Source organism: Symsagittifera roscoffensis, chromosome 3, assembly GCF_963678635.1.
Source record: "Symsagittifera roscoffensis chromosome 3, txSymRosc1.1, whole genome shotgun sequence".
NCBI classification, from domain to species: Eukaryota; Metazoa; Xenacoelomorpha; order Acoela; family Convolutidae; genus Symsagittifera; species Symsagittifera roscoffensis.
Window position 1 is genome coordinate 57,235,548 of NC_087064.1, and position 17,077 is coordinate 57,252,624.

The window sequence follows — 17,077 nt, forward strand, 5'->3', positions numbered from 1 at the left end:
GTACAAAAAAAGACAAACGTTTGTGCTTTTTTCGAAGAAAGAAACAAAAAAATAGATAAAAGAAACCTGTTTGCGTTCAATTTAGATCTCAAACTACTCCCTTTTGGCCAACCCCGTTTCGAAGAACTCTTTGCACTAAATGGGTATCAAAAATATACAATGCAATGGTCATCAAAATTGACACTATTCATTCAATTGCTATCAGTTGGCAAAATACTGCAAATTTTTTTTTCGATAAAATTAATTTGCTAATGATAAGACACGAAACTACTTAGCCAACCTAAAAAGACTTACAAAACTTTGGCTCTCTTTTGCCTCTGAAAAAAAAACAAAACGAAATTGTCTCTTCTAAGAGCTAAGTGGTCGTGTTTTATCATACGGCTGCTTCTGAGGGAAAAACTTCAAAAAAGCGTTGCGAGTTAAATAAACCGTTATGAAAGCCCACTACTCGTTTCATTTGCTCAGAAGTAAACGAAAAACAGGAAACGGCTCAGCATACTTTTCAAAAAAGCAACTAAAATGTGTTTTGATGTGAAAATGTAAAATCTACGGCTGCTTTCATTTCCTTTAAAGAAAGCAGGAAAATGCAAATGGATTTTTAATCTTCGTTTACTTTTTTGTGCATTTTTTTCCTTGACTACTCAATAGACGCCGGCGCCCAGAACCATCTTATTTTCTTATTATTGTCAGTCCATTTGAGCTCCTTGCAACGGGCGTTTTAGTTAAAATGTCAAAACTAAAAAGTAAAACTAAATGGGAAAACGAAGTCAGATAAACAATTATAAATGCCAAATATAACAACTGACGAACGATTCTTTAATTGAAATAATTTTATACAACCATTTTATTTGTTCCATTTTTTCTTCAAATTTACAATCTATTTTATTATGAAAACAATAACAAAAAATTCAAAAAATTCAAATTTCTGATTCTTGAAAGATTTCTTCCCAAGTTACTTAAATTTAAATTTTTTTTTCAGAATTTTACATATTTTTTTGATGATTATGACGCAATCCCAAGGTATAGCTTTTGATATAGTCCAACTTATTCTCTATCTTGTAATAACTCCAGTTTCAATTCGACTTGTGGTCAAAACTTATGTAGAGTTAACCGTTTACAAAAACTCGCAGACTTTCCGCATCGACTTCTACATTTTTCACATCATAATTTACTCTGCTTGGGCCATTTTTGGGCTCATAAATGTGTACTACACTTTGGGGAATATTGTGTTGCGACAACTGGCGGGTAACAGTGAGCAGCTGGAAGTGTTGTTGGGCAACGGGGCCCATCATTGTGCGAGTGACCTGTTCCTGGTGTTCTCGTTTGCCATATATGGATACTGTGCCATCCTCATGCCCATAAACTGGATGGAGATTGCCACCAATGGATATGTGGCAGCTACTGACGTAAGTTCCTATTTCAAATATTTTGTCCGTTTCTATAACCCCCGAAAAACCCGCCCAAATCTTAATCCCCCCACCACCACTACGAGGTCGGAACAAAACCCATGATGACGTGATCGAGTTATCTATCTTTATTTTTGTTTGGTTTATGTTTTGTTTGGTTTATGAAATTTAATAACCACTTGAGAAAAATTATTACGTGGACTCTTCTGCTTTTCCGAGTTAACTGTTCCGGCTAAAGAATTGCAAGTGGGTCTTTCATGCATATTCGTAATTAGTAATTGGACTCGCATTCCAAATTCAGTGCAATTTTCAAGGCTTGTCTTGTATCTCGAATGACTTTGATATTTATCTCAAAGCTGGTGACTTTCAGTTTTACCGCACGTCAGCCGTATAACCTTGTTAATATGCAATGCTATGATTACGGTGACTCAAAGGCACAAGAGACCATGGCAAAAAATGCTCGCATAGAGTGCTTGTAATTGCGGTCCATGAAGTAGCAAACGTGTGGTCTTCCATAACTTGCGAAAATTGAGTCAGTCACATATAGGAAGTCACATATTTTCTCCTATGGCCATTACGAGGCCAAACAGTGCACTGGATAGGCGCACAATTTTGTGTATGTATGTTCCTGGATTCCATACGCAAACCTTTAAAGATGTTCCAAAATGTAAGTGGACTCCAATTACAAAACTTCCGTGGGTTCAGCGTATAAATACCTGTATTGTAAGCTTTGTCGGCTTATTTGTTGTGCCGCGGATTCCGCAACAAGCGGATTCAGCTAGTTGTTCTGCATTCCGCAACTGTAAATGGATTCCACAAAATGTAAGTGGAATCCGCAAATGTACGTAGAAACCGCAAAATTTGTAAGCGAAATCCGCAAATATAAGCGGATTCCGCAAACTGTAAGTGGATTCCGAAATTTGTTCAATGCTGAAATTGTATCTGAACAATTAAAAGCTAGAGCTGGAATTCTTATCTCTAGCAACGCGGAATTTAAAGCCAAAGATTTAATCATTGTCAGCGGAATCCACGAACAAACATTTTTACCTAAATCGGCGGATGTCACCTTTTAGTATTTTGAAAACACAGCACCGAATAAGTTCAAAAGTTGGAGTCATTGGGTTGAGAGTGTATAGAAATACAACACACAGCATATCGCCAAATTAGGTCAGTATTTGGGATTGCGTAAATCCCAAATACTGATTTTGGATGCTTAACGCCGAATAAATTCAATATTTGTAGTCATTGGCTTGTAAGTGTGTCAAAACACAACGCACAGCTTATCGCCGAATTAGATCAGTATTTGGGATTGCATAAATCCCGAATATTGGTCAGTATTTGGGATTCCAATAATCCCAAATACTGGTGATCTAGTAGATTCCGATTCTAGTGTATTGAGATCGAAGTTGACAGGATTTGAGATAGAATTTGGGTTGACAGGAATTGCGACCAAACTTTTGGCATTTCAACTGGTAACTGATCTAGGTAGTAATTGAGATTGATTTTTTTCTGGTGACCAGTAATTAAAAGATAAAATTTTAAACGTTAAACTTCACATATACATATATGTAAACGGAATCCCTAAACAAAATGCGGATTCCTCTTACAATTTGCGGATTCCACTTACAATTTGCGGATTCCGTTTACAGTTGCGTAATCCGCAACAGCTCAATTTAGCTATACAAATGTTTTATTATTTGTTTGTTGATTCCACAAACTGTTCTGGAATCCGCAAGTACGGTTGGGGATTCCGCAAAATCGCCTTTTTTCGGCGCAATTTTGAGCGGTACAGTGTTTTAGGTATTTGTTTGTGGAATCCAAAAAAGCGAATAAGATCAAAGAAAAGTAGTAAACTTGCGGATTTTGCGACAAATCCGATTTTGGCCTGTTGAAATATCTGCTAACAAAGCACAGAATGCACAGTTTGGCCTCGTAATGCGGTAAATTCCACGTTAAGCCTATTAGTTTGAGTTTTTGTTGAGCAATTTACGAAAAATGATCCTATCTTGCTAAGTAGAACCAAGTGATTCTGCAATAAAATTTGACAAATACACTGGGTTCAAGAAAAGTATTTGCATCGGGCAAAATAAAACAGAGAGGTAAAAGTGCTAAAGAAAATAAAACTGCATTAGGCCGCAGACTTGAATGTTTGATTACCTTTTGACGTCCATAGGTTAGTTTTTCGGCTTTTTTGAATTTTACTTTTTTGCAAAGTAAAGCTATAGTAAAGCAAAGTAAAACCGCTCCAAAACCGCTCAAACCGCACATTATGAAGCAAGATTTTGAGCGCTATCGTCTAAAAAACCAATTAAACTGTTTTAATATTTGTTTTTGGATTCCACAAACTGTTCGGGATTCCGCAAATACGGTTGCGGATTCCGTCAAATGGCCTATTTTTGGAGCAATTTTGAGCGGCACAGTGTTTTAGATATTTGTTTGTAGAATCCAAGCAAAGAAGATCAAAGAAAACTAGCAAAGTTACGGATTCTCCGACAATTCTGATTTTGACTTGTTGCGGAATCCGCTTAAAATGCACAGAATCCACATTTTGGTCTCGTAATGGCTTTGTTGCTACATTTATCCCTAAATTAAGATCAAGAGCAATTAAACAACTGCTCGCTTAGAATTTTTGTTCCGACTATCGAAAAAAGTGACGGAATATTTGTCTTCAGGCGGTTATTTATTCGGACAAAAATGAAATTTTAACTAGCTATTTTGGTTTAATTTTTATGAATAAGCAAAATCATCCTAAAAGAGTTGTTGTCCTGCGCTCAAATTTAAAAAGGTACGTGAAGTTATGGGGGGTTTAAGGTTGCCAATTTGGGCAAATTGGTTTCTTTAACGCGCGATATAGATTTCATTCGATTAGTCTGTAAGCGGATTTTGAATCAGTCTTGTAAATCTTTCCATATTGATTTGAGGCAGGGGTGGATCTAGGATTTTCTCGTTTTTTTGGCAAAATTTTCTACGCCGCATGCAAAATTTTGAACAAATAGGCCAAACATGCATTTTTATGCATTTTTTGCAACTTTTTGACCAAAAACAATCGCGTTTTTTTTGCCCGAGTTTGCCCGAAATATTGGCACCTTTAGAAATAATTAAAACTCCTTCAGCCAAAAATGAATACCCCAAGACAGTACAAACGGGGGAGCCTTTGGGTCAGCTGGGCGTCAAATAAATGTAATTCGCCTGATACTAGGGGTCTTGTTCTGCTCAGTCATCTCTAATCATATTATATTCTTGTAAACGCACTACAATAATACCATATGAAGTTTCTAGCATGTTTCTTCTACAATTTAACCTTGAATAAAACTCTTAAAATATAACGGCTCTGAATATTCGATATAGCTGCTTTTTCCTCATTTATCAATTAGTGACCGAGCAGCAGAGGGTCAAAGATTTTAACAAAGTGCGTTTTTTTTATGATAAATTTGCAGTGATCAACGCTTGAGTTGATCCACTATTTGCAATCCCAAAAATTGGGATTAACTTAATGGCAATTTTTTTCCAGTGATTTCTGTTCTTCCAAGTAAAGTGCAGCTAAAATGGAAGACTGATTATATTTAACAGACCAACACGTGTCGGGCGTTGAACAAAGGCAACTGGTCGAAAATTTGAACGAGCGCACTTTGATTTTAAAACAATTTTGTAAAATGTTCTCTTGATTTGAATGTGCTCTCACAAATTTTTTTTCAAGAAATTTCAGAAAGAGCAGAAAAGCTTAGGTTATTTTTGTTAGCAGCAAATTTTTTCTCAATAGACACTGGACATAACTTAGGTTAAAAAAACAAAAAACTGACATAACTGTTTTCATTTAATACCTCAGTCTGCAGGAACGCTTTCACATATGAGTAATTAAATAACCCTTTCTTTTCTTTTTGCAGCAGAGCAATCCAATTTAGAATTAAGCTCCGTTTCACATTGGAGCAAATGGGAGCTGGAATTTGGTGGTAATTTGTCTGTTTTTAGTTGAAACTGACGATTTGTATCAATTATTTTGTATGCCGGATTAATGGCCAATTCCTTTTTTGTAAGATGTTTACTCAAATAATCGTTTTGCTCATGGTTCAAGATTAAAAATTATGTCTCAAATTTTACTTTTTTTTCTCCAATAGTCTCATTGTAGTCTTAAAACCCCTTTTAACTTATTTAAAAAAAGTTTCCTGCCATTTTAATTACTAAGTAAGAGTTCGTAACAAATCGCCCCTTGATCAATCTCAGAAACCTTCAAACACGCCGCACTCAGATAAAATTATGTTTATTGTTGTTGTATGCTGGATGAAAGGTCAATTCTTTTTTTTGTAGGATGTTCACACAAACAATCGTTTTGTTCCTGGCTCAAAATTAAAAATTATGTTGCAAATTTTAGTTTTTGTCTCCAATAGTCTCATTAGTCTTAAAACCCCTGTTAAATATTTTAAAAAATTTTGTGCCATTTTAATTACTAAGTAAATTTTCGTAACAAATCGCGCCTTGATCAATCTCAGATACCTTCAAACACGCCGAATTCCGATAAAATTAGGGTTTTTGTTGTCACAATAATTTCTACCATTACGAGGACAAATTGAGCGCGAGCACAGTGTTTTAGGTATTTGTTTGTAGAATCCTAGCAAAGAAGATCCAAGAAAACTAGCAAAAGTGCGGATTCTCCGACAAATCTGATTTTGACTTGTTGCGGAATCCGCTTACAATGCACATAATGCACATTTTGGCCTCGTAATGGCTTTGTTGCTACATTTATCCCTAAATTAAGATCAAGAGCAATTAAACAACTGCTCGATTAGAGTTTTTGTTCCGACTTTCGAAAAAGTGACGGAATATTTGTGTTCAGGTGGTTTTTTTTATTCGGACAAAAATCAATTTTTAACTAGCTATTTTGATTTAATTTTTATAAATTAGCAAAATCATCCTGAAGGAGTTGTTGTCCTGCGCTCAAATTTAAAAAAGTACGTGAAGTTATGGGGTGTTTAAGGTTGCCAATTTGGCCAAATTGGTTTATTTAACGCGCGATATAGATTTCATTCGATTAGTCTGTACGCGGATATTGAATCAGTCTTGTAAATCTTTCCATATTGATTTGAGGTAGGGGTGGATCTAGGACTTTCTCGAGGAGGAGCAGATTTTCAAAAAAATTTGGAAAATTTCGTTTACCTTTTTTAGATCAACCAATTTAAATATTTTCCGACATCTCCCAAAACACTAACAAGATTTTTTTGGCAAAATTTTCTACGCCGCATGCAAAATTTTGATCAAATAGGCCAAAAATGCATTTTTATGCACTTTTTGCAAACTTTTGACCAAAAACATGCGGCGTATCGCCCGAGTTTGCCCGAAATATTGGCGCTTTTAGAATAAATTAAAACTCCGTCAGCCAAAAATGAATATGTCATAACAGTACAAACGGGGGAGCCTTTGGGTCAGCTGGGCGTCAAATCTCTGTACTTCGCCTGATACTAGGGGTCTTGTTCTGCTCGGTCATTTCTAACCATATGGTATTCTAGTAAACGCACTAGAATAATACCATATGAAGTTTCTAGTAAGTTTCTTCCACCATTTAACCTGGAATAAAACTCTAACAATATAACGGCTCTGAATATTCGGCTCTTTTCCAGTTCCCCCCCCCCTCTTTGAATTTCAGTTTTGAAAAGTCTATTTAACGTTGTCATAATGCAATGAAATTTGGCGTGGTGAACAAATCGACAATTCTGAACAGATTTGTTCTTCATACTTTACTGCGTAACATCACGCATTTAGCCGTAATAACACGTAAAACAAACATATTACTCGGTATTTTGAAAGGGGGGGGGACTGGAAAAGAGCCGAATATTCGATATATCTGTTTCTCCTCGTATATCAATTAGTGAACGAGCAGCAGAGGGTCAAAGATTTTAACAAAGTGCGTTTTTTATGATAAATTTGCAGTGATCAACGCTTGAGTTGATCCACTATTTGCAATCCCAAAAATTGGAATTAACTTATTGGCAATTCATTTCCAGTGATTTCTGTTCTTTCAAGTAAAGTGCAGCTAAAATGGAAGACTGATTATATTTAACAGACTAACACGTGTCAGGCGTTGAACAAAGGCAATTGGTCGAAAATTGGAACGAGCACACTTCGATATTAAAACAATTTTGTAAAATGTTCTCTTGATTTGAATGCGCTCTCACAAATTTTTATTCAAGAATTTTCAGAAAGTGCAGAAAAGCTTAAGTTATTTTTGTTAGCAGCAAATTTTTTATCAGTAGACACTGGCCATAACTTAGGTTAAAAAAACTAAAAACTGACATAACTGTTTTCATTTAATACCTGTCTGCAGGAAGGCTTTCACATATGAGTAATTAAATAACCCTTTCTTTTCTTTTTGCAGCAGAGCAATCCAATTTAGAATTAAGCTCCGTTTCACATTGGAGCAAAAAGGGAGCTAGAATTTGGTGGCTATTTGTCCTTTTTTTGAGTTGAAACTGACGTTTTTTTATCAACTATTTTGTATGCCGGATTAATGGCCAATTCCATTTTTTTGTAAGATGTTCACACAAATAATCGTTTTGTTCACGGCTCAAGATCAAAAATTATGTCGCAAATTATACTTTTTTTTTCTCCAATAGTCTCAATATAGTCTTAAAACCCCTGTTAATATATTTAAAAAATATTTCTGCCATTTTAATTACTAAGTAAGATTTCGTAACAAGTCGCGCTTTGATCAATCTCAGAAACTTTCAAAAACGCCGAACTCAGATAAAATTATGGTTATTGTTGCTGTATGCTGGATGAATGGCAAATTCTTTTTTTTTTGTAGGATGTTCACACAAACAATCGTTTTGTTCACGGCTCAAGATAAAAAATTATGTAGCAAATTTTACTTTTTGTCTCCAATAGTCTCATTAGTCTTAAAACCCCTGTTAATTTATTTTAAAAAGTTTTCTGCCATTTTAGTTACTAAGTAAGATTTCGTAACAAGTCGCGCTTTGATCAATCTCAGAAACTTTCAAAAACGCCGAACTCAGATAAAATTATGGTTATTGTTGCTGTATGCTGGATGAATGGCAAATTCTTTTTTTGTAGGATGTTCACGCGAACAATCGTTTTGTTCACGGCTCAAGATTAAAAATTATGCAGCAAATTTTACATTTTGTCTCCAATAGTCTCATTAGTCTTAAAACACCTGTTAAGTTATTTAAAAAAATTTTCTGCCATTTTAATTACTAAGTAAATTTTCGTAACAAATCGCGCCTTGATCAATCTCAGAAACCTTCAAACACTCAGATAAAATTAGGGTTATTGTTGTTACAATAATTTCTACCAATACGAGGACAAATTGAGCACGAGATAGGCGCACAATTTGGCGTCTGTAAGTTGCTGGAGTCCAGAGACAAGTGTTGTGCAAAATTTACGTGGTTCGCACTTTTAAATTTTCTGTGGATTCCGCGTACAAATACCTGTAACATAAATTGTGTTGACACATTATTTTTTTGCGGATCCGCAACGAGCGAATATAGGTAGTTGTTCCGGATTCCGCAAATGTAAATTGATTCCTCAGATGTACGTTGAGTCCTAAATTTTTGCGGGTTCCGCTTACAATTTGTGGGCTGCGCTTACAGTTGCGGATTCCACGACTGCTTAAGTTTACTAAACTGATATGTTATGATTTGTTTGCGGATTCCAAAATCTGTTCCGCATTCTGCAGTTTTTGTTGCGGGTTCCACCAATTTTGTTGCAAACCGTGTAAAGTTGACTGTTTCGGTAGAATGCTGAGCAAAACAGTGTTTTACTTATTTGTTCGTGGAATCCAAAACAGCTAAGAACACCAAAAAATAACCAAAATGCGTATTCCATGACAATTATGTTTTTGGTGTGTTTTGATTTTACTGGTCATTATCAAGTAAAATGTTTCGACAAAACCTGTTTTTCTAATTTTTTAAGGAAATCAGCCTGAATCACTTTGATCATTTTTTCATTAAATCAAATTTACATTTTTTGTGTCGCTTTTGTGTCGTATTACTAAAAAGTACACGACAAAACTCTCAGTTAAAGTTCATTTTCCATGTTCAAATTTCCAATTGTTTATAGACTATTTTGTTGAGTGTTTTTTTTAAATATAATCCCATAATTTTTTTCCCTAAAGTACAAAAAAAAATTCCCGCACATAAAGTCGAGTACAAACAGAATTTGGAGCTTTTTAATTGCCTCAAATTTCCAAAAACATTAATGGAAGACAGAAATTTGTTTGTTTGGAAGTATCACAAATAGAATTATTTTCCTGTTATTTGAGGAGTTGGAACAAAAACTGAAAAACAAAGTATTTCATATCTAATGAGTTTTTATCTTTTTTTTTCCACAATTTTTTACACAAAATACAATACAAACACGAAAAACACACCGATATTAAGGGAAAAAATAGCAAACATTGAAAAGCAATAGAACTACCAAAATGCATAAAACATAGTTTTTGCCGTTCAAGTGCCATTACCAAAGAAAAAGTCTACGATAGTTCCATGGGCAAAAATTTAAGAAAAAACTGAAGTTTCGTCTTGAAGTGTTGGTAAACTCTGTAGACGTGGGAGTTTAAACTCTTCGTAAAATTGGTCTCGATAAATATTCTTTCTTAGCAAACATGCCACGCAAAACATTGAAAAAGAAATTAGCAGTTGAAATAAATTTACTGCTAATCTACTAATCAATTTACTTTATTGAAATAAATTTGTAGAAGTGGGAGCTCAAAATCTTCAAAAATTTGGTCACAATGAAGTTTTTTTTTAGGCAAACATGCCACGCAAAACATTAATTTTTAAATTAGCAATTGGAATAATTTAATGGAGCAAAAACGAAGCCTACTACCTCTGAGCAGACATCAGTTGAGTCGAAGATGAAGTAGTTTGTAAAAAAAGAAACTTAACCAACCTGAAACTACAATGAACAAATGTTGCAGCTACACTGAAATGTGCTCACAGCCAAAGGGCAATCTGTGATGTGGCAGCTAACCCGGCAAAACTTGTGCAGACAAATGAAAGTCAGACAATTCAAATTTTAAAGGAAAAAAATCAATTTCATATAAACTGAAAAAAGTAGCGAGGCTCCAACACCAGACCTTAAGGTGCAAAAGTACCTACTATCGTACCTATAGGCCAAGTGTGAACGAGACTTGAAGTCGTTAAGGTTCTTTACTAAAGCGAGTATGAAAAGTGAGCAAAATTTGTAAGAAAAGTTATTGAAGAGAAAAAGTCCCTGATTACATGACACTTGCTCTAGCAAGTGTAATAATAATTTTAACCGCACCAAACTGTTGCATGAAGCCATATTAGATCCAGATTGAGGTGAAGCATGAAGCCAAAAGAACGGCATTGTATCCAGGGTTGAGGTGTTCGAGTTATGCTTCGACCGACTAAGACCAAATTAGCTAGGTTTTGACCGACTCAAACCAAACTGGCTATGCTTCGACCGACTTAATCAAAGCAAAAATGTGTTCGACTATGTTCAGCCGTGTATGACTGCGTTTCAGCCAAGCGTGATATGTTTCCAACGCCGAGGCACAACCTGGCTATTTTACGACCTATTATTTTCAGAGTTTGTATAATTTAAAAAAGGCTGTTTTTGACCAAGGATTTTGGGTCGTACAGCCTTTGTGTATTCGAAGGATTTCGTTCTAGGCTTAAGAAGAACAACTCAACCCGGGGAGATTTGACAATGATTGCTTTTCACACATGCCAAAAAAGCATTTGAAATGAGTGCTTTTACTACACTGCTGATTTAAATTATCCGAAATTTCAAACACGTTTTTTTTTCAAATTGGGTTAAGATTAGACAAAAAGTGAAGAAAACAAAAATTGCTGAGAATTTGATTAGAATCAAAATGGTGTAATTAATTCTCCGAAATTCTCAACCAAAACTTTACATCAAAAATGGGTCATTTTGACTTTTTTCAGGCAATCAAAAATAACGCTGAAACTACTTTGTTAATTGATGAGAAATATATATCACAAGAAGCGTCTTACACAGCCCAACAAAATTCTAGAGAGTTAAATCTCTAAAAACCTATATAAGAGAAATCATTTTTGCTTGATTGTCAAGAAACATGATTTTTACTATATAATACCCAAAATCTTTGATTAAAAACCAATTTTAAAGACTTTACACTAATTTTTGAAGATTTAACCTTTGTAGAACTTTTTTGGGCTGTAAAAGAAGCTTCTTGTGATATAAATTCTCTATCAATTAACAAAGTAGTTTCAGCGTAATTCTTGATTGTCTAAAAAAACCCAAAATGACCTATTTTTGGGGTTAAATTATGTTTGAGAATTTCGGAGAAGAGATTGCACCATATTACTTCTGATGAAATTCAAAGCAACTTTTGTTTTCTTCATTTTTTGTCTAATCATAACCCAATTTGAGAAAAAGGTGTTTGAAATTTAAGTTTTATTCATTTATGTCGGCTAATTAAAATAAAAAGAGGAGCTATCGGCGACATAATAAAAAGAGCTACCAGTTATACGCTACTATTGGCTACATTGATAATACCGGCTTCATCCAGCCTTCTCAAAAACTGTTTTGATAACAAAAGCTTGTCCAATTCATATTACAGGTATTGCGCGTTAGCATTTCGTTGCAAAAGGTCAAATAGCAACTTTGAGACCTAACTATTCATGTCTAGCATTTAAGTTTCAAAATTACAAAAAATTAATTAAATTTCAAAAATAAAGGTATTGTTGTGATAAAAGTCAGTAATTTGCTGGTTTGTTTAAATAAACCAAATATTATTAAATTTTTCAAGACAACAATGCTTTAATTTTTGAAGTTTCAATATTTCATTTTAAAATATATGAAAGGCAGGAGATAAATAGTAAGGTTTCAGTTTGAAGTTTGACGGCTCCCCAGCTCCAGTCACACTGAAAATCTAGTCAACATCTTGAAGATTCACAAAGATTTATCAAAGATAGCAAAGAAAAATTAAAAATAATTCCGGCTTTTTTCAAGGTACCTAAGCTCCCAAACTACATGAAAACGACCTCAGAAACATTTGCGATCGCTCCGGCAGCTCAATAGAAGAATTTGATTTTTTTGTGCAATCTTGAAAGTATCTTCAAGATTTTTCGAAGATTAATTTTATGGTTTTGTGGTTTTTCTGCAGATCATTTTTATTAACTTGATCCTTTTTGGGTCGGCAGGGGTCGAATCCCTGAGAGGGAAGTTGTCCCCCCTGAATCCCCCATGTTTCACACGGTTCTCATGGTCTGAAACCGGATTTTCGTTGGTTCCCGCAGTCTGAATCTGAAATTTTGACGAGATCTTGTTCTGAACTGGTTTTACAGTCCCCACGATTGAAAATCAAGTTTTTTATCGGTCTGCACATTCTGAAACCGGATTTTTTTTGGTGCACAAGGTCTGAAATTGGATTGTTATTGCTCCCCAAAATCTGAAACCATTTTTTTTCTTCCCCGCTGTTTGAGCCCGGTTTTTTGTTCCCGCGGTCTGAAGTAAGAATTTGGTCGGTACCCACAATCTTGGCCCTAATTTTTTCTGGCCTTCACTGTCTGATTATAGCACAAATTTGTCACCATGGTCTAAAAGTACCAGTTTTTGGTTCAAATGGTCTAAACATTCTAAACTTCGGTCCACGCATTGCTGAAAAAACCAAGTTCTGGCGTAAACGGTCTGAATATAAAATCTGACCTCGACCTAGGTTAGAGCAGAAAAAAGGCCAGACTTAACCTTTTTTTTTTTTTCATTTTCTGTAAAACCCATAGATGGGTCATGAATAATTCCTGTTTCGCCGCATCAATTTGGGATATTTCAACTTGTTTTAACTAAAAGCCAACACTTATTTTAATCCAGATAGGTCTACGATATCTTGATGGATGGTTTTCAGGTGAACCAGGGCCAGATATTGCGGGTGATGTCGTGTCTGAGTGTCGTGGAGAGTGTGTTCTCAATGGTGCACAACTACGGCGCCTCCTCCTGGCACTCGCCGGCTAACATGGACGTCAACCAGTTCTGCTCCACCCTCAACCGAGTGCGCAGACACCCCTTCACATTCTATAAGTCCAGTGAGTCATCTTCGTTCACATAATTTTGACCTCAAGGCTTTCTCGCTTTCCGACCTCTAAAAAACTAACAGTCTCGAGAACAAAATTAGAATATTGATATTTTTTAGTGTCGACAGCCTACTTTTATTTACGTATGAAATTTGAACGAAAAAACACCTGGTTCATATCGATGTAATTGATCAAGTAAATTTAGATGGGGGTGATGGCGGATTTTCGAAAGTTTTTTCGATTTTTAGGTCGATCAAATTGGTTCTGTGAGTTCTCCCAAATCAACATAAAGACCCTAATTTGACCAAATATCAGCGCCGCAGGCAAACTTTTTGAAAGAAAAAACAGGCCAAATAACGTGTTTTCAGGCACATTTTAGAAACATTGCGCCTTTAGAAGCACATTTTAAATTACAGAACCAAAGGGGGGACCAAATAGGATTAAGGTGACGAATCGCTGAGGGAATTATATATCACGAGCAAGGAGTAGGTAAGAAACAGAAGTAAAAAATTCAATTTTAATGATCTTTTGTTTTTTTTCTTCTAACTAGTCTAAAAGTCTTCTTAAAAGTCAAACATTTCTGGGCAATACTATTTTGTCAGTTTTGTCAAATATTCTTCTAGTCGTGCTGTGTGGTCTATCTGTCACGGTGTCGATGGCGTCCATTCTGCTGGCTGTGAGGACCAAATTCAGCATAGAAGAAAAACCCCACCAATGGAAACATATCACGGCAATCACTTTCGAGAAAGAGTATTTCCCAAGACTAGTCAAACAGGTACAGTGAATAAATGTTAATTGTCATTCAATTCCATAGATAAACAGAAACCATTCAGTTCTTTACAAAGACAAAATTATTGTCACGCAGAACACAGATATTCACCGTTCATTTTACTATGAGGAAAAAAAATCATGCGTTTTAATTGCAATCGGACACTATGAACAAAATTTATAACAGAATGTTTCACAGATGGAGGAAATTCGAGAAGACGTCTCAGCATAGATTTAAATTGTCCCAGTTGACGGAATATTCGTCAAAAAATTCCCAAGAATTAGAGCCTAAATCTTGGGAATTAATTGCCTGACAAATAATTCGTTAACTCAGATAATCTAATTCTATGCAGTGAATTTCGTCCTCTTTTCATTCTCCTCCACCTGTGATACTTTTCTAATATAACTCTTGTTCATCATGTCGGATTGCTAATAAATCTGGCATTCTAACTAATTAGGCCATTGCAAACTTATTTGATTTTCATACTTCCTCTTGTAAAACCAAAATTTGTAACATAAAATAGATGCTTATGAGTGGTGGGTGGGTGAACTTTTTTTTATTTTACCTCGTGTAATATTTCAAAACCAAGCTAAAAAAATTCTGCAAGCATTTCTAATGACATTGATTGTACATATTTGAGCTAAATATCAAATTTATCTGTAAAAATGTCACTAGACCCATAACTTAAAAAAGAACCTGAAGCGCACCAATGATGGGTAAAATCTAGAAACTAAAAATTTTTTGTATGATGCAGCAAACCTGTACCATAACAAAGGTTTCGATTCAAGATTTTAAAACCATTCAATGTCGGCACTTTCTTCTAATTTTATGTTTTTTTTTTGCAGCTGTCTGTCCACATGGTGACGTGCATGTGGATCTGTTTGCACATAATGGCGTACTTCAACGACAGTCTCTACCAGATGTTCTACCAGAACATATTCATATTCGCAGGCGCCAGAATCATCATAGGAACTGCAATCAATCTCAACCAAATCACACTCTGATCTCATTCCCTCTGATGCTCTCACCCATTTTTGATTTAAAATGCGCGACGTTTTGATTTTACATATATCTCAATGAGGTTTGCATATATGCCCGCACTGACAAAAATGGATTAGGATCGATTTTAGCATGAAAAAAGTACGTTGATTAAATTTAGATCGATTTTAGTATGAAAAAAGTACGAAGATTAAATAAAAAAGATGAAGATTGATTTCGATCGATTTAAAATCGATTTAAATTGATCTAAAATCCCAGCTAAAAAAATTGATCCAATGACTATTTCTACAGAACTTGAAAATTTAATTTGCTTTTGTCCCACGGCTTCTACCCGAATTTTATCTCACTGTCAAACAAACATCAAATCTGAGTTTTCTTGACAAATTTTTGGCTTACATTTGACATACCTGACTGACTATTCGAAAAAGGATTTTGATTAAGCTGAATGTAATGCAAGTTGTCAAATAGTTTAATGGAAATATTTGATTATAAATCGTAATGGTGTAGTAGAAAGTTGAACAAATTTGGGTTCATCTTATATATTGCTAATATCAAAGTCTGGATCTTTTCTTTGTTCAGTTATAAAATCCCCCCCCCCCCCCCCCTCCCTTCCCACCCCCTAAATGATGAAAACTGAAAATGAAAGATTTTAATAAACAGTTGGACTAATTTTACTACTTGAAAATGCCGGGCTGATATTTCGAGCGTTAAATCAAGCTAGAAAATGGTAAATAAAAGGCAAATTAAACGTCAATACGAATGCATTCGGCATTCTTTTTGTTCAAATTTATGAGAAAAAACGGCAAAAAAAGTTGAGAAAAAGCCAGTTTTGAGGGTAAATTTATTTATAAAAATATTTCGTTTTGACCTGTCTCATTTTAATATCTTGCATTTTCTAGTAATATTGATCCAATCTTGTAACAAAACTTTCAATTTCAATTTCATCATTTAGGGGGTATAACGAAAAGAACACAAAGTACTGATACTGACTTTTAAACTTCAAAGTGCAGTTGATCGCATGCTAAAAATTGGCGTGAATTGCTGTTGTATTTATAAACTGGTCTTAATGTATTCTATTGATAGTTTTGGTTCTCCTTTTGGCAAAAAATGACCTTTTTGCATATCATAGATTTTAAACAGAAATTTAATATACATTTGCTTCACTTAAAAAATTTAATGATTTATTTTGGTGTTTTTGCTTTCATTACCGAAGAAAAAATAATCACTTTCACATCGGATAGTGGAAACTTTGCAGAAGAATTGCCGATGCAGATTGATGTCTGCTGCATAATTTGAACATCTCGGCTGGTTTATAACGTAGCTTAGTTATTATTCCGGGCGATATTCAAATAATATTCGTGCTATTTTTTACTGATTTTTTCCGCTTTGCTTGTCGTCTTTGTAGCTTGTTTTCCAAGCTATTGATGTTGGTCATGTTGTGATCCTCAACAACCGGACCAAAAACAGCTCAATAAGAGTTCGAAAGCAAGGCAATTGTTTTAAATAACACTAGGATCAATTTAAACCCATATAGTTTCATCAAATTTTAGAAGAACAATTTTTGAGAAAATTATTTTTCGAAGATCTTGTATTCAAAAAAATTCTCAAATTTATTTTTTTTCTCAAAAATTTTGCTTCAAAACACCCTTTAGCCGCTTGAGCCTTTTCTGATATCTTTTAATGTTTTAAGGCGGTCTTTTAGTAATGATCGAAGCGTAGTAAAAAAAATTGGACCTGAGACATCAATTTGAAAGCGTCTTGTCAACATCATCAGTTTCGCAAAGCTAGTTTTCAGAGCTTAAAAAACGTTACAACAAAAAAACTAGATTGAATCATGTGAACCATTTTTTCCACTGATACTTTTCGAAAGGGTAGGT

The 17,077-nt window shown here is 34.8% G+C and overlaps 1 protein-coding gene across 1 annotated transcript; it reads left to right on the top strand.

The window, feature by feature from the left end:
- The first annotated feature begins 368 nt into the window (after positions 1 to 368).
- On the top strand, positions 369 to 15,315 carry LOC134842727 (uncharacterized). The gene is made up of 4 exons (XM_063859192.1): positions 369 to 1,406; positions 13,267 to 13,444; positions 14,056 to 14,207; positions 15,047 to 15,315. The coding sequence occupies exons 1-4, from the start codon at positions 999 to 1,001 to the stop codon at positions 15,203 to 15,205; spliced, it is 897 nt and encodes a 298-aa protein (XP_063715262.1). The 5' UTR covers positions 369 to 998; the 3' UTR covers positions 15,206 to 15,315.
- Positions 15,316 to 17,077: the final 1,762 nt, after the last annotated feature.

What these genes read in the sequence shown, in the direction of transcription:
- LOC134842727 (XM_063859192.1), top strand. Translation starts at nt 999, where the DNA reads ATGATTATGACGCAATCCCAAGGTATAGCTTTTGATATAGTCCAACTT. An exon ending in GATATGTGGCAGCTACTGAC is followed by an intron (nt 1,407 to 13,266) that starts GTAAGTTCCTAT and finishes GATGGTTTTCAG; the next exon opens with GTGAACCAGGGCCAGATATT. An exon ending in CTTCACATTCTATAAGTCCA is followed by an intron (nt 13,445 to 14,055) that starts GTGAGTCATCTT and finishes ATATTCTTCTAG; the next exon opens with TCGTGCTGTGTGGTCTATCT.